Consider the following 20,948-nt stretch of genomic DNA (forward strand, 5'->3'; position numbering starts at 1 on the left):
TTTTTCGGGGGTGGCAGTAGGATGATGTGGCCTTGAAGTTATAAACCATACCTTACATCTCCTAAAGGCTGTGAAAATTTTCATTTTCTTATAACTTCGGACATATAATATGCATCTAAGGCAATTCTAAAACTGACATATTCTGTAGGTACTTGAGAGAAGGTTGCCCCAGTGTGACAGTGGTTGAGTCATTTGAATGGTTGAAAACAGTGTTCTGAAGTTCAATTGGATTTATATTTGCCCCTGAATGTAGAAGTCCACCAGATAGTATCATCTAAGCATACGTGGCAAGGGAGGCCAGCGAACTGGTTGGGATGAAGCCAGTCTGGGTTTGAGTCTTGTCTCTACTGCTTGCTGAACTCTACCTCAATTCTCCCTCCTCAATTAAGTGGAGGTAATTGTGTTAGTCGGGCTTTCTATTACTATGATAGATACCTGGGAAAATCACCTTATAAGAAGAAACGTTTGGGGCTAGAGGAATGGCTTAGTGGCTAAGGCATTTGCCTGCAATGCCAAAGGACCCCAGTTTGATTCCCCAGGACCCACTTTAGCCAGATGCACAAGGGGGCACATGGTGACTGGAGTTTGTTTGCAGTGGCTGGAGGACCAGGCACGCCCATTCCCTCCCTCCCTCCCTCCCTCTCTCTCTCCCTCTCCCTCTCTCTCTCTCTCTCTCTCTCTCTCTCTCCATTTCTCTCTGTCAAAGACATAAATAAATAAAAACAAAAATTATAAAAAGAAAAGGCTGGGGCAGAGAGAGATGGCTCAGCGGTTCAGGCACTTGCACACCCTAGGTCCGATTCCCCAGTATCCACATAAAGCCAGATGCACAAAATGGGGCATGCATCTGGAGTTTGTTTGCAGTGGCTAGAGGCCCTGACATACCCATTCTCTCTCTCTCTCTCTCTCTCTCTCTGTCTCTCTCTCTCTCTCTTCCTCTTCCTCTCTCTCCCTCCCTCCCTCCTTGCAAATAAATAAATAAAAATATTTTTAAAAAGAAAAGGTTTCAGTCCCTGGTGAGTGGGCTTACTGGGACCTGTGGCAAGGGAGCACAGCATGGCAGGAAGCACGTGTAAGAGCCAAGCGGCTTACTGCACAGACAGGATGGGGAAGAGAGATGAAGGGCTGGGATCCTTTTTAGAGCTCACCCTCAATAATCTGAAGATCACCCAGCAGGACCCACCTCTTAAAGCTTTTACCACCTGCCCAGAGTACTGGGCTAGGACCAAACCTTTGACATACCTACCCTATAGTTTTTATGAAAAAAAAAATGGGATTATTTCTATAAAATGCTAACGACAATGCATATAGTAAATGTTCTTTTTTCCTCCTTCCTGAAGCACAGCATATAAAAACACAAGAATAGTTATTAGCATACAATAAACAAGTTTTCCATAATTACAGTAACTACTTGCAGAAGAAATTTGTCCAAACTTTAGAAGAAAAAGGGATCCCAGATAATTTTCTAATTAAAGAGAAATTAGTGGGTTTTCTAATACTGAAGTGACATTTGAGTGACAACTTCCTCAAAGTGAATCATCTGGCTCTTTGGAGAAGAGCATTTTAGGCACAGAGGATGTCAATGCAAAGTCCTAAGAAGAGAGCAGGACTATGTGGCTTAAAAGGAGCCAACCAGGGTTGAGGTCAGAGGGCTAAGGAGCTGGCAGAAGGTTTGTAGGGCCCGGCAGGTCTTAGCGAAGATTTTTGGATTTTGCTAAATGATTTGGGAAACTGTATCTGTAGCCAAGAGTGTTGTGGACCACTTTCTGTATTAAGGGGAGCCCCCAACTGTTGTGTTAAGAAGGCAGTCTGTGGGAGCTGAAGAGATGGCTCAGCAGTTAAAGCATTTGCCTGCAAAGCTTACAGACTGGGGTTTGATTTCTCAGTGCCCGTGTAAAGCTAGATGCAAAAGGCGGCACACGTATCTGGAGTCTGTTTGCAGTGGTTAGAGGCCCTGGCACACCCATTCTCTCTTTCTTTATCTTCCTCTTTCTCTCCCATAAACAAATAAATAACCTTTTATTAAAAAAAAAAAAAAAGGAAAGAGTGTGGGTGAGCAAATGGCTGGGAATGGCTCACCCAGAGGGAGACCATGGACATAAGCTACCATCAGCCCCTGCTGTTTTCAGTTCCCAACTGGCAGGATCTGATCTTGTCTTGACAGCAGAATACAAGTCAAGGAGGACTCTTAGATTTTTGTCCTGAGCAAAGGAGGAAGATAATCCTGTTCAGTGAGATGGGGAAGAAGGTGGTGAGGGCTGCTTTGGAAAAGAATACTAGGCATGCATGTTGGGGCCTGCAGAGGATGAGTTACCTCTCAAACATCCACATGGGATAGTGAGGTACCAAGACCCTGGAGTTTCTGGGACGTCTGGGCTAGAATGTTCAGATCAGAGTCATCAGCTTACAGCTCTATTTAAAACCACGAGACTGGATGAAATCACCAGGGGAGTGGGTAGAAACGGAGTGGGAGGTTTAGGACAGAACTTACAGACACTCCAGTGCTGGGGAAAGAAAAAGAGAGTGAGGGAGATATAGAGAGAGAACAGAGATCCAAAGAGACTGAGGAGGAGCTGGTGTTAGAAGGCCAGGAGACCCAGAACTCCCTAAGCTAGGTTGAAAGCAGGAAATAGAACTTTAATGGCTAAACAGGAGATTTTAGAACAGTGGTCCTCAAAATGTGATCCCAGCTCACAATGGCTGTCATCACATGCACATTATGGGGAGCCCATCAACACTCCATCATGGAGCATTGGGGGAGATGTCAAAATAAGAGGGACTAATTGGAAAGAAAAAGGATTCAGTAGAAGAAGGATGAGGGGGGGGGGATAAAAGAAGGTCAGTGGGAGGAAATTGTGAACAAAATACATTGTGTGTATGTATGATGATCAACAAAAAATGGTTTTAAAAACGTGGTCCTAAGGGCTGGGAAGATGGCTTGTCATTTAAGGTGCTTGACTGCAAAACCTAAGGACTGGGGTTTGATTCCCCTGTACCCACCTAATGCCAGATACACAAGATACTTGCAGTGGCTAGAGGCCTTGGTGGGCCTTTCTCTCTCACTTTCTCTCTTTTACACACACACACACACACACACACACACAAACAATAATTTTTTAAGTCTTGTAAAATGTTGTCCCAGACCAGCAGCAGCTGGAAAGTGGTTAGAAATGTGCTACATCATTGGCCCAATCTCAGCAGGACTGGATCAGGAACTCAGGATGAAGCTCTCCACGAGATAAAAAAAAAAATGCACCTTGAAGTCTGAGGATCACTGCTCTAGTCACAAAATTGCTTGCACAAACTTACAAAGGCAATTAAGATGAAAATCTGCTTTACCTAAATAAATAAATAAATAAATAAATGTTTGTTTGTTTGTTTATTTATTTTGAGAGGGGGGCAGAGAAGGAAGAGGTACAGAAAATGCCAGAGCTTTTAGCCACAGCAAAAGCACTAACTCCAGGCTCATGTGCCCCCTTGTGCATCTGGCATACAGTATGTGGGTTTTGGGTAATCAAACCTGGACAAACGCCTTAACTTCTAAACCATCTCTCCAGCCCTGGAGTACATGTTAGAAGACCTACTCAATGCTCAAAGTAAACTTGTAGCCAAGGGTTTCCAGGGAAGTGACCCCTACCCGCCACCTACTCCCCATCCTCCACCCCCCAGTTTAGAACCCTCCATCTCCGACGGCAGTTTGGAGAGGAGGAATGCCCCATTTCACTGGACAAGGGAATGTTGAACCCCAGGCATGCTAAGCATTCCACTGACTCAAGGGGGTTGGTAATCCAGGGTCAGCAAAACTGGTCCCTTAATGCTGACCCTCGGAGATTTAAAGCTCTCCCCACTCCCACCGTTTCCAAATTTTCCTTTCGGCTCTCCTAGGAGAATTCCATCCTCTTCCATTCTGAGGAGAGGAGGTTAAAATTAGGGTCAGCCCTTCAGGACTGACGCGCCAGATGCGGGGTGGGAGGTTGTGGTTCCCACCGCGCATGGGCGGGGCAGGGGCCTCTGGTCCCAAGCCAGCCGAGGGACTCCTAGCGACCTGCCCCCCACGGCGAGTGTGTGCAAGAGGTCTGGTCCCCAAGCTTTAAAATCCAGGGCGAAGGCACTGTGTGCGGACCTCTCCTCTCCCCCAGTGGTGGCTGGTCTTTCGAAAGCCAGTTGCCTCCTCCCTGTCCAGCCTGGCTGTGGTCCTGGGACCAGTTGGGAAGAGTGTGACTCCCGGCTGCAGCCCAAGGCGTTCTGCGCTCCGAGTCCCGCAGCTATCGAGAGCGTCGTCTCTGGGCTTCTCCTCCTCGCTGACCCCTAGTGCCCCCGCGTCCGACACTCCCTTCATCCGAAGCAGGCGACAGACACCCTTTTTGGGGGGGTCCTCCTCCGAGAAGCGAGACCATGCTGCTGAGGGGTATCTTGCTGATGGTGCAAGGTAAGGGCCCGGAGGGGCGTCCCTGAGACTCGCCTCCACTTCAGCTGTCCTGGGTGGTGGGGCTCCGGGTGCTAGGCTGAGCCATGCCAGGGCACTTTCTGGACCTCCCCCGCCGCTAATCTCTCTCTAGCTCCTATCTCTTTCTCTCCAACCGCCCCCCGCCCCCGCTGGCCAAGCCCAGGGAAGGGGGAGGCGTAGGATGGCGGATAAGAGACTCCCCGCCCCCCACTCTGAGCTGGGAGCAGTCGTACATCCTTCTCCCGCGCCCCTCCCGCCTGCCTCACCTCCACCAGGTAGAGTCTCCCAGGCTTGGTGCAAATGCTGCGGGACCCAGAGCTTAAACTGAAACTCTTTTGTGCCTGCAGCCCTGCAGCTTGCTGGTGCCCTGGACCTGCCCACTGGGTCTTGTGCCTTTGAAGAGAGCACTTGCAGTTTTGACTCCGTGTTTGCGTTTCTGCCGTGGATTTTAAATGAGGAAGGTAAGGGGGCTCTGCATGGAGAAGGGTCCCGAGGTGAACTGGCTAGCTTGCAGGCTTCTCCCACTCCCCTCGCTCCACATGGATAATATTATCTTGGAGTTAACTCCCTTTGAGAGGCAAAGAGTGAGTCAGGCATGACTCCTCTGTGAACCTCCAGCTGTGCATCAAAGACCCGCCAAGGAAAGAGGCCAAGGTGTCCTGGGTGTCGGTGCACCTGCCTGCGGGTAGCAGTTTGAGTGCACGGCTGCCTCTGGTTCTCCCTACTGGAAGGGACAAGGGGTCCCCTGCCGACAATTGTCACCACCATCTGTGTGCCCCCTGCAGGCTATTAGTCTTGCTGCTCCACAGTGGTCCTCTGAGCTGAGAAAAAGTTCAGCTTTGCAGAAATGGTCTCACACTTGTGTGAGGGGACTTCAGCGCTAAGACCTGTCACTTACTCTGACCCCACAGCAGTTTGGCTGTGTGATTTCGTCAACATCATCTGGTATCCAGCACTGGACCAAAGAGGAAATTCCACCACGGAATGTCTGAGGTCACTGATCTGGGGGGGGCTGTGATTACTAGTCCATAATTCCTGTGACAAAGTTGAAATGTGCAGGACTCAAATGAGACTTTTCATCCTTCATTTTCATAGGAAAACAACAACAACAAAAACAACAAACAAACAGTGTGTTTCCAGCTCCCAGCAGTAGGGCCTGGTGTCCCTCTTTTTCTTTCTCTCTCCCTTTCTTTACCATCATTTTGAAGCCTAACACCCTTGACTATTCAAACCAGAAGATATACTGCTTTAAGAGAGCCATAAGTGAAGCCAAGCAGACCCGTTCCGTCCACTCTGTTGTTCTCAAATCCAAACCATCCAGCTTGGCTCCTTAGACCAGGACCCCTGCTTAAGTTGCTAGGAACTGTGGCCACAGCTTACCAGGCTGCAGTTCTGTGGAGGGTTTGCCTGCATTGCCTTGTCTGACCCCCTGGGTGGGTGAGATTAGCACCACTTTGTAGAAGGTAGAATCTGAGACTTCAAATATTGGAGCGGTCAGTTGATATCACCTAGTGTCATGCAGTGACCAACTCTGAGCTGTCCAAGTAGGGGAAGAAACAGGAAGGAACTAATTCGGTGGTGATCTTCATTTATCTTCAAAACTTGCCAGACCTTAAGGACTGCAGTTTACTTAAGGACACTTGGGGAAAAGCAACTTGATAGTGGAGGGGGTTCCTCCCTTGCTGATTTAGGAAAAACTCACAGCCTAGTCAATATCCTGTTCTTGTTGTGTGTGATAAATCTTTTTTTTTTTTTTATTTTAGAGAGAGAGAGAATTGGTACATCAGGGCCTCAGCCACTGCTCAAATGCCAGACACTTGCACCACCTAGTGGGCATGTGCAACCTTGCACTTGCCTCACCTTTGTGCATCTGGCTTACTTGGGATCTGGAGAAAGATGGAACATGAGTCCTGAGACTTTGCAGGCAAGCATCTTAAGTGCTAAGCCATCTCTCCAGCCAGTGTGTGATAAATCTTGGAAAGAAGGCCGTGCCTCTGCTATGGGAGTGGTACTGGAGAGCATGATTCTAGCACAAGACTTCTCAAAGTGTAGCTGCATGAGAATGACCTGCTGTGTGTGTCAGACTCAGTCTGCTCTTTCTCCTTGAGTTTCTGATTCAGCAGGTCAGGAGAAGGCCCTGAGAATGTTTCTTAAGTTTCCAGGGGCTGGGGCTGCTGCTGCTGTTACTATTCTGGGGATCACACTTTGAGAAGCCCAGACTAATGTGTACATGTGCACACACACACACACATGGACACGTGTGCAAACCTATACAATTGGCCAGCACCAGGGCCAGAGCGAGGTCTGCGAGTGAACCTGGTGCCCTAAGCTCACACCTACCTTGCTCTGGTGTGTTCCTGGGCAAAAGGAAATGAACCTCACTCTGGAAACCAGGGGTCTGAGTCCCTGAGCCTCCCTTCCAGTGCTCTGTAGTGATGGGGCTGCCTGGCAGCCTACCTTCCCGATTGAACATGTCATAGCCTGCGCTGCACAAAGGCCTCCAGGTCCACAGGAAGTGCTCCATTCAGTTGGCACCTCTGCACTGGTGTGGCAGTTAAACAGTTGCCTTCAGGGAAAACAGGAAGATACTTATAGGAAAAGGTGATTACAGTTGAATAATATAATGAAGGCACTGTGGGTCTCCTGTTTTCTAGCAGCCAGTGCTTTCTGGCTCACAGCTGAGACCACTGGCTTGGCCAGGGGGAGTTCATTCATCCAGCTCTGAGAACTCCAGAGTAGAGTCAGAAGGTTAGGCTTACATCCTACAGATCTGAGTTTCAAAGGCCAAAACTTGGACATAACAGTCCACTGTGGACCCTGGGGCAGAGTGGGAAACTGTGCCCACTTGCCGAAGGCTGCCTACTAAGCAGCTATCACTAAGAATTCCCTCTAGCAACTCAGCTCTAGGTTGATAAATTGGAATAAAATGGTCCTAGGCTGAAATTTGGCAAGCTGTTTGCAAGCCTCTCTGAAAATGTACTTCATCTTACTTCAGAAATGCTTTGAAACAGGTTCCAAACACCTCTATATGCTGGGTGCCCCACAGAGAATTGTGAATTTCAGAGACTTCTGTCCACAAATCTTTGCAACCTAAATGGCACTTTCTATACATCCTTGCTCAGTAGTGGGAGAGCAATGCTAACAGCTAGTGATGGGACATAAGTCGGGGACTAAATCTGCAGATTGGAATGCTATACAGGGAGATCAAATCAAGAGTAGTTGGTGCACTCCCCTAGCTGCAGAATAGATCCCCTGCCCTCTTTGTTAAAGTATCTCTGATTACAAGTCCAGTCTCTTCTTGTTCAGGGTCATTTTGGTGGGCAGTGTGTGAATAGAGAAGAGCGGCTGCATCAGGAGAGGCACTGCAACTCAGTCCAACTTTCTAGTTTTGCCAACTGTCGATCTAGTTTCTGGATGCCCCTCTGCTTTTTGTAGAATTTTTTTTTAATTTCATTAATGTATCAAAGGAAGTGAGATTATGTCAGATTCAAATTGGAACCTCTGAATCTCAGCTTTGAGTTAACTCCAATCCCATTTTATGCTATGAAAATCTTTCATTTATCTGTAATTAAAATCATCCTTATATATCCCTCCCTCAGAGACTATTGCGCCTTTGAGCACTGGTCCTCAGCTAAAACTGAGGCTGTGCGTTCTATCTTCCTCCTGCCAGCTTTCAGGGCAGAAGTCTTTTGGCCCAGGATTCTTGGAGACGAGAGAGTTGACCTCACAATTCAAATTGGTCATTGAATGGGCTTTGGGTTTTGACCTTCATGCTCCTTTTTGGCATATAATACCTTGAACCTAATGGAGCTCTCTAAGGAAGCCTTTGGTGGAGCAAAGGAATAGAGGGACTAAAATGCAATCCAGGCACTGTGCCTTCAAGACAGGCCTGGAGTACTGAGGCTCCTGCTCAGGGAAGGTAGCTGTGGGAATAATTCAGGCTGGGAGAAAGCAACAATCTAACTCAAAGCACTCCCAGGGAAGGTCCACTTTGTGTCTCCTTAATAAGGATCAAGATGGCAGAAATCGCTGAATATAGGAAACAGCTGAATGGTGTTTGTACCTCAGAGCAAGTGATAAAATGGAAGACAGGAATATGTACCTAGATGGGGGGGGGGGGCATGGTAACATATACCAAATTCTCATTGTAAGGGCATCTAAGTAGTTGTCTGCTTTTAAATGTATTTATTTATTTTACTTGAGAGAGAGAGAGAGAGAGAGAGAGAGAGAGAATGGGTGTGCCAGGGCCTCCAGCCACTACAAACAAACTCCAGATGCGTGCACTGCTTTGTGCATCTGGCTTATGTGGGTCCAGGGGAATCAATCTTGGGTCCTTTGGCTTTGTAGACAAGTGCCTTAACTGCTAAGCCACCTCTTCAGCCCAGTAGGTGTCTCTTTCTGACCCCTCCTTTCCTGCACCCAAACTCATTCCTATTATTTTCTTTTTAAAGTTTTATTGACAGCTTCCACAAGTATAGATAACAAACCACGATAATTCCCTCCCCAGCCTCATTCCCCCCCCCATCTCAAATCCACCCTCCATTGAATTCCTTCTTCTTTCCAGTTTATTTTGATGTCATGATCTTTCCCTCCTATTATGATGGTCTTGTGTAGGTAGTGCCAGGCACTGGGAGGTCATGGATCTCCAGGCCATTTTGTGTCTGGAAGAGTGCACTGTAAACAGCTCTACCCTTCCTGTTGCTCTTACATTCTTTCCTCCACCTCTTCCCCAATGGACCCGAGCCTTGAAGAGTGTGATAGAGATGTCTCAGTGCTGAACACTCCACTTTCACCTCTTCTTACCACTGTGGTGACTTTTTTTTTTTTTTAAGAAAGGAAGGAGTTTATTTCATTTAAGTTTCCAGAGGGTAGAGTCCTTTATGGTGGGAGAGAAAGTCAGTGCCACATTGTCATCTGAGTTGACAGGAAGCAGAGACAGGTACATGTAGGCCCACTGCCAAAGACCTGCTTCCTCCAGCAAAGCTTCACTTCCTAAAGAGTCCCAAGCAGCACTACTTGCTAGAGATTCAAGTATTCAAACACATGACCTGTGAGGGGCATTTTACATTTAAACCACCATACTCTCCCAATAATATGTGAAAACATATCATGTAACAAAAAATAATTATGCCAATTCTGATTATAGTGATTTTTGGGTCATCCTGGAGGTCACCATTTGAAAAGAGAAGCTTCTCTAACCAAAAGTTAGGGTACTAATCATATAGAATTACGAATGTTCAGAAAAGTGCTCACAGGGAAGTTTGGTGAGCATAATATATACATTTAGCCAGACAACAGCAGTTGTTACTCCCCTAGGGCTCATGACCTCCTCTGCCATAGGCTTTTGATTAGGTTTTCAGTACCAGGCATGTATTCCCTCCAATGGGGTGAGCCTCCAGTCCAAGCAGAGGAGCTGGCTTCTCCCCAAACAGACATGCCACTACTGCACCAGTTGGCACATGTGCCCTGGCTGGCCAAACCTTAGGCTTACAGGGTTCATTCCTACTTTCTTTCTTTCTTTCTTTCTTTCTTTCTTTCTTTCTTAATTGTTAGCAGAGAGAGAGAATGGGCACACTAGGACCTCTAGCTTCTGCAAATGGGCTCCAGATGCACCACTTTATGCATCTAGCTTTATGTGGGTGCTGGGGAGCTGAACCTTGGTTGTTAGGCTGTGCAGTCTGGGGCGTTTCTTCAGCCCTCTTTCCTACTCTTTTCAGGACACTCCTCAATGGCCAGCTGAGTGTCAGTTCTGTGCGTCATGTTTTAGTTGTCATTAACAGTGATAAACCCCACCTGTGCTTCTTAAGGCCCAGCTGGAGGCTAAGAGCTCACCAGGATCCCAAGGGATGTTCCTGGGCAAGGACATCTGTCCTCCACTCCCAGTACTGACTTTGGAAGGCTGCTTCAGCATCCCACTTGGATACCACCAAGTTGTTCAGACACTTCCTGCCTCCATTGGACCCGCATTAACTCTACTGACTTCTCTTAGAGTTCTCCAAGCACAAGTTCCACTATCCCACAGCCTCACTCTACAGAGGCTGGAAGCCAGAACAAATCTAGAATGTTCCTTGAATGCCTCTCCAAAAAAAAATGGCTGACCCCAGAAAATTGGCCAAATTATTCCTACATCACTAAGTGTAGTTCCTATCCAAGAGCTAGCCTCAGAGGTTTTCTGGTACAAGCTCCTTGTTTTGTAAGGGAACACACTGAGACCCAGTCAAGCTGTCACTCATGGTTAGGGACCAGGTCCATGCCACCCCTAGGGTAGGGCCCTGTCTCTTTGGCTCTCCACCAGTTCCTCCTTCTCTATTGCGGGCAACATCCCTCTCTCCACTAGACCCTGGTCTCCACAGCTACACTGTGTTAGAAATGCTTCATCCAAGAATTTCAGATATGTGGGCAAACACAGATTCCCAAAACAATGTTTTAGGCCCACCAACCCCTCCCAACACATTACATTTCATGACACACCAAATGACATTTATTCATCCTCTCTGATTTTTCAAGGCTCGCTCGTGCCTGCAGTGATCAGCACGTGGGAGAGGCCTGACCCGCAGCAGGGACTCAGCAGCACTAGTGAAGATCCAGCCTAGCGCATTTCCCTGTGCTGCACTTTTCCTTCCACTCTGAGACACTTCCTCACCATGGCAGAAGCAGGGTTCAAGCTGAGCTGGTCAGCCTGAGTTAGAACCTAGGCCCTATGTGTGTGTGTATTCATGCGTGTGTGCAGATGTATATAGGGGGGCACACATATGTGCACATGCATGTGGTGGCCAGAGGACAACCTTGGGTTTTACCCCCAGGAACAGCATCCACTTCCTCTGAGGCAGGTTTTCTCATTGGCCTAAAGCTTACCAGGTAGGCTAGACTCGCTGACCAGTGAGCTCCAGGGATCTTCCTGTCTCCACCTCCCCAACACTGGGATTGCAGGTGCACACCAACACACTGAGCATTTTATGTGGGTTCTGGGGTAAAAGCCCATGTGGCAAACACTTTCCTAGATGTGCCGTCTGTCCAGCCTCAGGCTCTAGTCTTACATGTGAAGCCTTGGGCTAGTCGCTTGTTCCTGGGCTGTGAAAGGAGATTGTAGGACATCTTCTGGTAAAATGGTTAACAAAAGAAAGCGAGTGCTGTCTACACATAGCCTGGGCTTACTCTCATGCTTACTGTTGCCTGATTGTTCTTCATCAACAGTGTACCCATTGTAAATAAACGCTCCTTCTCCTAACCCAGCCTCCCAACACAGCCTCTGGGATGCACTAGATGAGGGAGTCAAGAAATGAGATGCTTTGGGTGTTAGTCTCTCCCAGTAACTTAGACTCTTTTCTCCATAAATTCATTATTTGGGTTAGAAGTGCTTTGCTGTCTACCCCTCATTCTTTCTCCCACCCCAGCCTGTTCCCATTTACTTGCCTCAGCCTGGGTCGGCTCCATTACTGATGGAGCTGGGACCTCCCACAAGACACTCGGACATGCTGACATCTCTCAGCTTCAGGCAGGTCCCTGACCTTGACCTCCCTGTCCTCTAGGCTGTCCTGCAGCTGTCCTTCCTGAGCACTCCACTTGGGATTTGGCTGCATGGGCTGGTGATATCTCCAACTTCTCCTTTCTCTGCATGACTAGCTTCCTTTCTATCCAGGCCATCAGCCAGGTTGATTTCTCCTCCACTCAGATGCGAGTTGCTGAATAGGGAGCTGCTATGAAGATCCTGGCCTGCTCCCCAAGAAGATGCCTGGGGATTTTTAGGATATTTCCCTTCTCATAATTATGGAAGTCAGCCAAGATCACAGTATGTTGTAAGGAAAAATCATTGTAAAAAATTTTTTTTGTTCATTTTTATTTATTTATTTGAGAGTGACAGAGAGAGAGAGAGAGAGAGAGAGAGAGAGAGAGAGGCAGATGGAGGGAATGGGCGCGCCAGTGCTTCCAGCCACTGCATACAAACTCCAGACACGTGCACCCCCTTGTGCATTTGGCTAACGTGGGTCCTGGGAAATTGAGCCTTGAACTGGGGTCCTTAGGCTTCACAGGCAAGCACTTAACTGCTAAGACATCTCTTCCACCCAGAAAAATCATTTTTTATGCATTCATTGTCATCTTCAAGTTCTTTAGCTTACTTATACTGTGTGTTTTGTGCCTTGCATAACAGAGTTTGTCTGTGGCATCAATGAACACTGTGAATTTAATCAATCCCTAAAGTACTTGTTGAGAATAAAGAGAATAATAAAAACTGGCCTGGAGGGATGGCTTAGCAGTTAAGATGCTTGCCTGTGAAGCCTAAGGACCTAGGTTTGATTCTCCAGGTCCCACATAAGCCAGATGCACATAGCAGCACATTCATCTGGAGTTTGTTTGCAATGACTAGAGGTCCTGGTGTGCCCATTCTCTCTTTCTCATTGTCTCTCTGCCTCTAATAAATTAATTAATTAATTAAAATCTAAAATAAAAGTGAATAATAAAAATAATCCAGTGAGATCTGCTGGAATATATGCCTTCTTTATTTCGTGGGAAAGTTATGTGTGTCTGGGACATCTGAGGCCAAGAACAATAAAATGTGAAAGTGGTATAACATATGATGCCCTGACTTCACTGGTGATGCAGAAAAGACTGTTAAAAAACACTGTCCAGTCAGCAAGCTTGGAGTGACCACTAGGAACTATGGACAAGAACATTATCATCAGGGCTGGAGAGATGGCTTAGAAGTTAAGGCATTTGCCTGCAAAGCCTAAGGATCCCAGTTCCATGCTTCAGGTTCCATGTAAGCCTGATGCATAAGGGGGCACACGCATCTGGAGTTCGTTTGCAGTGGCTGGAGGCCCTGACCTGCCCATTTTCTCTCTCTCTCTCTCTCTCTCTCTCTGTGTGTGTGTGTGTGTGTATCTCTCTCTCTCTCTGTCTCTGTCTCTTTCTCTCTCTCAAATAAATAAATAAATAAAAAGTTTTTTAAAAGAACAGTATCCAGTCAGCAGGCTTGGAGTGACCACTAGCAACTATGGAAAAGAACATTATCCAATCAACATGCTTGGAGTAGCCCTTAGAAACTATGGAAAAGAACATTATCCAATCAGCAAGCTTGGCGTGACCACTAGGAACTATGGAGGCAATAGAGTACATCTTACACAAAACACTTGTAGCTTGTGAAGCTCATGGTTTTGATCCTGTCCTTGGTGGCAGTCCAACACAAGAAAACACAGAACTATAATTATGGTAGAGGTTAAGAGAAGTTGTGTAAATTCAAGGATTGTCATCACAGACAGTGTAATTGGCTATTTAAGTTAAGCAGAAAGGAATTTATTGGAAGACAGTCATTGACTCTCAGCATCCACAAGCTCTTGACAGCTGTGCTGAAGCAGGAATAAAAGATGCAAGATCCTTCACGAAGAACTCTGTGCCTGACTGTTTGTATGTTACTCCACTTTTGGACCTATTTATTCAGGAGCTGCTTTGCTGCTTGGTGGAGTGGGGAGGTGAGCTTGTCAGTAGGGACACTAGAGGACTTACCTGGTGGTGTCAGAGTTGATTCAGACCTGAATTAGGACCCTGGTGGTATGTATGAAAAGGGAGGAGTGATTGAAACACTCAAGGGGAGCTCAGTGGGCAGGACTGGATGATTTTAGGGGTGTGGGAGCATCAAGTCTGGGAGAAAATCTCCCATATTTACAGTTTAGGTATCTGGTTGGTTGGTGGTGCCAAAATTTCAATTTCAAGAGGAACCTCATGTTTAGGGTAGAAAGTGTTATGCTCTGTTCGAGTTTCTTAGGAAACATGCAAGTGGAGGCTTTCTTGAATCTTTAATATAAATATCTAAATATCAGGTACAGTTTGGGCAGAATAATGGCCACAGGGTCTTCAGTATAAGGATGGTGGCTAAAATGTTAAAAAGCAAAGGGGAAATAGGATTGATAAAGATTTCTCAGCCAAGAAGTTTCAATATTAGAAGAGAGCCTAAGCCACTCCTACAAAGAAACTGAAGTGGGTTTGGTTTTGCTTAAGAAGTGGAGACGAACTTGTTTGTAGAGTTAGGGGAAGGCCCAGCGAAGAAAGGGGATTTAGAAGCAGGGATGTTCTGGATTAGACCCAACTTCCACTCTTGACGGTTCAGAAGCTTCAAGTACATATGAATTGTTTTAGCTCATGTAGCCCAAAGGGGCCTCCTCTGAGGGGCTCATGGGCACCGGCGTGTCAACTTCAAACCCTATCATAAAAGCGGCGAGTAGAAGGCTGAGCTGAATCTGGCTGCTATAATGTATCCTGGAACCTACTCACTCAAAAACAAAGCCAAATCTTTTATGAGATGAGGGAGGGTCTCTTGGGTTACAGTAACCTTAGTGATAAAATATGTTTATTCAGGTTCTGCCACAGGAGTTCCTAGTGAGAAGCAGGAAGGGGACACCAGTGACATAGTCCCACAATAGTCAGGCCATGGGTTATACTGAACATTGACAGCGGGGGTCCAGCACATGTGTTGCTGTTGTCTCTGACCTTCACAGCAGTTGTGGGCGTGACTCTTGCCATAGGTGAGGTAGTAGGACACAGGGGTTAAGATAACACGCTGCAGTGAACACAGTGTTGATGGCCACCTGAGCCCGTCGGCTGCAGACTGAAGCTTTGCTCAGTGAGGAAGAGGGCTCCTGTGCTCCCTCCGAGGCTGGCACCAGCAAAGACAGACCAACAGGCTTCATGTAGCTCCTGAAATCATGGAGCCTCTGCAAAACATTGAATCGGGTGCAAATCCCAGCTCCTTCTGTGGCTTCGTGGCTGCAGTTCATGGCCTCCCATGCTGTACACAGCAAGCCTCAGGAAGGGATCAGCAGTGGCAGGAAAAAGTATGTTTTGCTTAGTTATTCCATAACAGATTACAGTTTGCTCTTGTTTGACCTAAACTACTTTTAGCAGGATTTCTTTTTTTTTTTTTTTTTTTTTTTTTGTGAGGTAGGGTCTTACTCTAGCCCAGGCTGACCTGGAATTCACTATGTAGTCTCAGGGTGGCCTTGAACTCACAGTGAACCTTTTACCTCTGCCTCCTGCATGCTGGGATAAAAGGCGTGCACCACCACACCCAGCGACCTTTAGCAGTTTTAAGGATACTCCCAAATTTTAAACTCATCCAGTCTTACTGTAAAAGAATTAAAAGCATACTTGATCAGTGATTTTGCACACTGGCTGTCCTCTCAGATGAATATTTTGGTGCTACTAGACAGCTGTGTGATCTGTTACTTAGCTGGATGCTGAGAGAAATTTCCATTCCTTATTTGAAACACCTCTGCCTCCCTGCCAAGGGGAGCCAAAGTGTTACAGGGCTGGTGTTCAGTGCAAAGATGACTTTACTACGCTCTGCTCTCCTGAGAGCTGCCTCCTGTGCTGACCAATATTTTATGACTAAGACCATCTAATGTTGAAAATACAGCTCAGGAACTTTCTTTTTTAAGCCTTTGCAGATTTCTTCTATTTCTGTAACTTTGTTAAACGTGTAGATCTGGGTAAACTTCTGGAGGATTTTTTTTTTTTTTTTGGTAGAAAGTGTGCTTTGTTCCTCTTGCACCAGGCAATGTTAAAGTATACACTTTATGGAAAAAACTCTTTGATGGCCATTACAAATCCTTAAAATTCGGAATAAGTGTTGGAAATCACACCTTTGTTTCTGCAAACATTCTTTTTTGCACAAGTGCTGATGAGGAATGTGTGAGCTGAGCTGCATTTTAGTGTGTGATGGGCATGCAGTCAGCGTGTGTGTATATCAATATTGACTCTAGTGCCCTTTTCACCTCACATTTGATACACAGAAGAAATGAAAACCATGAGTGTATCCTCAGTCATATATAGCAGTGCAGATTTTTCCCCATTGTTGCCAACATAAAACACTTAGATACCTGTGCATGGTCTGTGCTGGATATTGTCTAACACAAGAGAAATGGAGATGGAAGCACAGTGGCAGATGCTCAGTCCCAGCAAGAGGCACGACTTGTTTTTAAGCTGGGGCTTGTAGAATTGAACTTATTTGCTGTATAAGCATGTGTTTTAATGTATATTAAATTCAAAATCAAATTATGACACTGGTAAAAGCATCACTCTCGGGGTTTTAGATCATTCATTCCATTTGAAGAACATATCAATAATTGCCACTGATGTATTAATTTCTGTAATATTCGAATCTCATCCAAATGGCCCTCTTGCTTATAACGTGTGCTATTAGGCAACTTTGGAGAGAGGACGAGGATGACACCTTTGTGTGTCAAGTGGACATCTCAGAATGTTTTTCCACAACTCAGAATCTCTCTCTAGTTTCTGACCTCTAAGGTCAGACCTCTAAGAATATCTCTCCAGTTTCTGACCTAGTGAGCTACTCACAATAAAAAAAAATAATAATGAAAGATGAAACAGGTGCAAAATTGTTCATATTTTTAAAAATTCACCCCTTTCATTTGTCATTTTGGTTATCAAGAAGTTATTTCTACTCTTGTGAACATGTTCCTATCATGAAATAAGTATAGACACATTTATGAGCCATCTTTTGCCATGTATGACTAGTGATACGTTTTTAGAAAATTCATGAATCTTGGAAAAATAGATTGTATTCACCATCATCCCATCAAAATGTGTAGTGAATTGCATTTGTGCCGGGAACACACAGAATTTGAGACTCCAATGATTTTAGAGCTTTCCTTGGGGAAATTTGACAGAGGAGGGTTCCTGGAGAGTGAGCAGCAGGGATTCCATGTCAATCTCCTCTTAGTGTCCATTACCAGCCCCCAGGGGCCTGCAGAGATGAACGCCTCACATTGCTTCTTTCATTTTCATCCACAGATCTCACTTCAGAGTCACTACACAAACTCAAAGACCAAAGTGGCATTTTCAAGCTTTCCTGAGATCTGGATGAGCATGTTGGCATTACACTTGAAGACCCAATAGGAAAATGAAGAGTGGCAGTTATTTTATCGATCATTTATTAGACACGTAATATGTGCCAAATGATGTACTAGATGGGAACAAGTAATTGGTTGGTTCTGAAAGTAAACTTAAATCTATCTCCAAAGATGAGGAACATAACCACTCTGCCTCTCAGCTGCCATTGTCTCTTGGCATGGAGTGGTGTTTGTGGTAGAAATAACAATAGTAGCATAAGAATAACTAAGCCCAGCTGGAGTGACTGCTCTTACCCCGTAATGGTCCAAGTATGTTTGTGTTCAGTGATTTGGGCTTTTGTGCAGTTCCGTGACTTAGGTCTCATGCTCATCCTCATTAGCTTGGATCTGTGGAAAACAAGCTGCATTGAAACCTACAGGTCATAGACATGTGAGGCAGCAGGCCTGCAACTTGATGTAGGTTTTTCTCATTTTAGTCTCTTTTTTGAAGGGAACAACAATTTTATTTTACTTATGTATTTTTGTAATTTTGGGGGTTGAACCCAGACACTTGCAATGCCTTACTACCGAACTACATCCGCAGCCCAGGAAATAACAACTTAATGTTCACTTATTTCTCTGCACTGTGAAGTAACAAACTTTCCTACATGAGTTCTGTTGTGAATGAGTAAGAAAACCATATAAAAGCTTTACTTCTAGATTCCTATACACAAAGACTCCACCACCAAATAAATTCTAAATTGAGAGAACTTTATGTCAATTTTTTTGTCCTTTAGAAATAGCACAAGGCCCTGAGACAACAGAAGAATTTTCGGCCTGGTTCCAAGTTAAATGAGACCAAGTTGAAAACTCCCGTGAGAGACTCCCATGCAGAGGATCCCCACCACTGCCTTGTGATCTCTGGACAAAGTCCAAAAGAACTTGTGTTCTTAATAATCTTCATGGCTTTGTTGTGAAACTGTATCAAATACCTTTTTATGCAAGAAAACGTGGAAATGTAATATCTGTGTTCTTGGATTGTTCAAACAGATGTTCCAACTCAAAGTTGGGTGTGAGTAGGACATACTCTGCAAGCCTATGGATAGCAAGACTTTTACCTCAGCATGGAGGCAGGGGTTGAAGTTAGTCCACCTTCCTGCCTTTCCACTCTATGTAGCAGGCAGTGTCTTCTGACCCATGGTATACAAGCATGCACCTCTCTTTAATTCTTACAATGCAGTGAGAAGTGTCTCTTTATGAAGAAGCGGGGAGTCTTAGACTTTAACACTTCTAAACCATATACCAAATCCATGGTATGTACATATGTGTTTTAGGAAGCAGCAAGATAGTAAGGCCTATGGTGTATTAAAGTGAGTATCTTTAGCTCATTTCTTTTCAGGCAAATCCTTTGACTGCTGAGCTATCACCCCAACCCAGTCATTTAATTTTATTGTATTTCAGTGCTTACCACTGTAAGACAATGAGGGTACCCGCATTCCAAAATGTCTGTATAACCCAGAGGTACCTGCACATCCATGTTTATTCCTGCTCCAGTCGCAATGGCCAAGATGTAGAGCCAGTCTAGGCATCTATCAGCAGACAAATGGATGAGGAAAATGTGGTACATACACACAGTAGGACTTTTTAAGCATAAAGAAAAGAAATCATGGTATTTGGAACATAGATGGAATGGAAGATCACTGTGTTAAATTAAATAATCCAGGCTCAGAAAGACAAATCTCATGTTTCCTTTCATATGTGAAACCTAGATTTAAATCTCTCTCTCTCTCTCTCTCTCTCTCTCTCTCTCTCTCTCTCTCTCTCTCTTTCCATGTGTGTGTGTGTGTGTGTGTGTGTGTGTGTGTGAGAGAGAGAGAGAGAGAGAGAGAGAGAGAGAGAGAGGTGGGGATGGAGAGAGCAGTAGAAAGGGGGCCATGAGAAGAGAGAAAGAGATCTTAAAGTGCATGGGAGATGAAATGTATGTGTCATGAAAGCAGAAAGGAGGACTATATGCAGGAGACCAGCACAAGGTGGGGAGCAGAATGAATGAGAACAAAGTAAAATGACATGTATGGATGAAAACACCTTAATGAAACTCAACGCTTTGAATGCTAACTTAAAAAAATAATAGAATATAAAATAAAGATAGCTTCCCTCAAGGAGTTGCCAGTCCAGGAAAAGAAATAAGACGTAAGGAATAACTACAACTTAATACATTGAGGTTAGTGTCATGACCATGAAATGGTGTAAAAGGCCCTGGGAGTTCAAAAGTTAATTAGAAGTGACTAGGATGGGCTCAAGTGCTGGTCCTTGGAGAAGAAAAAGGTGGACGTAACTGAGGCATGAGGCTCCTAGGACACATTCAGCATGAGGAACAACAGGAGTCCAGACAGGAGGCAGGACAGTAAAGAGCCTGGCCTGGAAAGAGTGTGAACTCTTCCTCAGGTGCACTGGGTACGGGAAGGAAAAGTGTGTAAGTATGGTTGTTTTGTGTGGCACCGGGGACCAAACCCTGAGCCTTGCACAGTCTAAGCACATGCTTTCCCTCGAGTTACATCACCAGTGTCAACATACCTAGGTCAATTCAGGATGCTAGCTTGACCACAGACCATGTCTATGCACATGATGTCCACAGAAGTTCACCCCATTTGGATATGTAGCCTCAGCCAGATGCTGTGGACACTCATAGTCTAAGACCTTGACAACATAGTCATCATGCAGCAAGGGCTTGACACTGTGGAGAGCAGTCATCTTTTGTGTTGTATCTTTAACACTTTTCTCTCTCTGAGGGGATGCAACTGACGTTCAGGATCATATCTGAGATTTAGCTCTGTGTTCTCCAGGCCCACTTAAATGGAACCACAGTGATGAACAACTGCCACTTATCAGTGGCTGTGTGTGCTCTAGACAATAGCTTAGTCCATCACAGTATCCAGTGAGGTACCCATTTGTGCACAACCCTCAGGGAACTAATGGGGAAGCGGAACTCCCTAGTGGTTGAGGCATGTGCCCAATGTCCTACAGCTGCACGTGTGACAACCAGGCATGGAGGGTTGTCATGGGGTAAGCCTTGCCTCACCCTTCCCAAGGCACTGTCATTATGTTGGAACTTCTTTTAAGCATATGCCAATCTGTCAAAGGAGAAGATTATAACAATTCAGTTTAAGGACCTTAATTGGTTTTATTTTGCATCCTAGAATCCAGCAACACTTCATTCTATAAAATAGAATAAGTGTTCCCATGGGCTGAGCAGAGCAAATTGATTTTATAGGTAGCAAGGGGCTGAAAAGCAGAAGCAAAGAACTAAAAATAGCTAGACCATTTTAAGGTCACTTGCCTGGCAAGGTGGGAATAGGAAAACAGAGCAATATAAAAATAGATTACTTATGATCAGACTTCACTTTTGTAAGAGTAAATCATAATTTATCATGCCTTGTGTGGATGTGGTTGTTATCCTTTTCTCCTAATGGAAAAGAAGGCTGCATGGCATTCCAGTTTTGGTTGGTGACATGAACTTTAGCATGAGTGACTCCATTTTGTGTTTCAGCCTGGTCAATTGTGCTTTAGTGTCAGAGCCTAATTCAAAACAACGGTCTCCTGTAATTTTTGTTTACCAATTCTTATTTCGTTGGCTTTATTTAAGAAAAATGGGTTTTTCT

General features: G+C 45.3%; 1 protein-coding gene across 1 annotated transcript in view; it reads left to right on the top strand.

Moving 5' to 3' along the window:
• Window positions 1-4,045: 4,045 nt before the first annotated feature.
• The window catches only part of Mamdc2 (MAM domain containing 2), a 160,898-nt gene continuing 143,995 nt past the window's right edge, over window positions 4,046-20,948 (top strand). Inside the window, exons 1-2 of the mRNA XM_004653141.2 lie at window positions 4,046-4,429; window positions 4,795-4,908. Coding sequence (XP_004653198.2) covers window positions 4,396-4,429; window positions 4,795-4,908 — 148 coding nt within the window. The 5' untranslated portion in view covers window positions 4,046-4,395. The remainder of the gene's footprint in view (window positions 4,430-4,794; window positions 4,909-20,948) is intronic.

Source organism: Jaculus jaculus, chromosome 1, assembly GCF_020740685.1.
Source record: "Jaculus jaculus isolate mJacJac1 chromosome 1, mJacJac1.mat.Y.cur, whole genome shotgun sequence".
Classification (NCBI taxonomy): Eukaryota; Metazoa; Chordata; class Mammalia; order Rodentia; family Dipodidae; genus Jaculus; species Jaculus jaculus.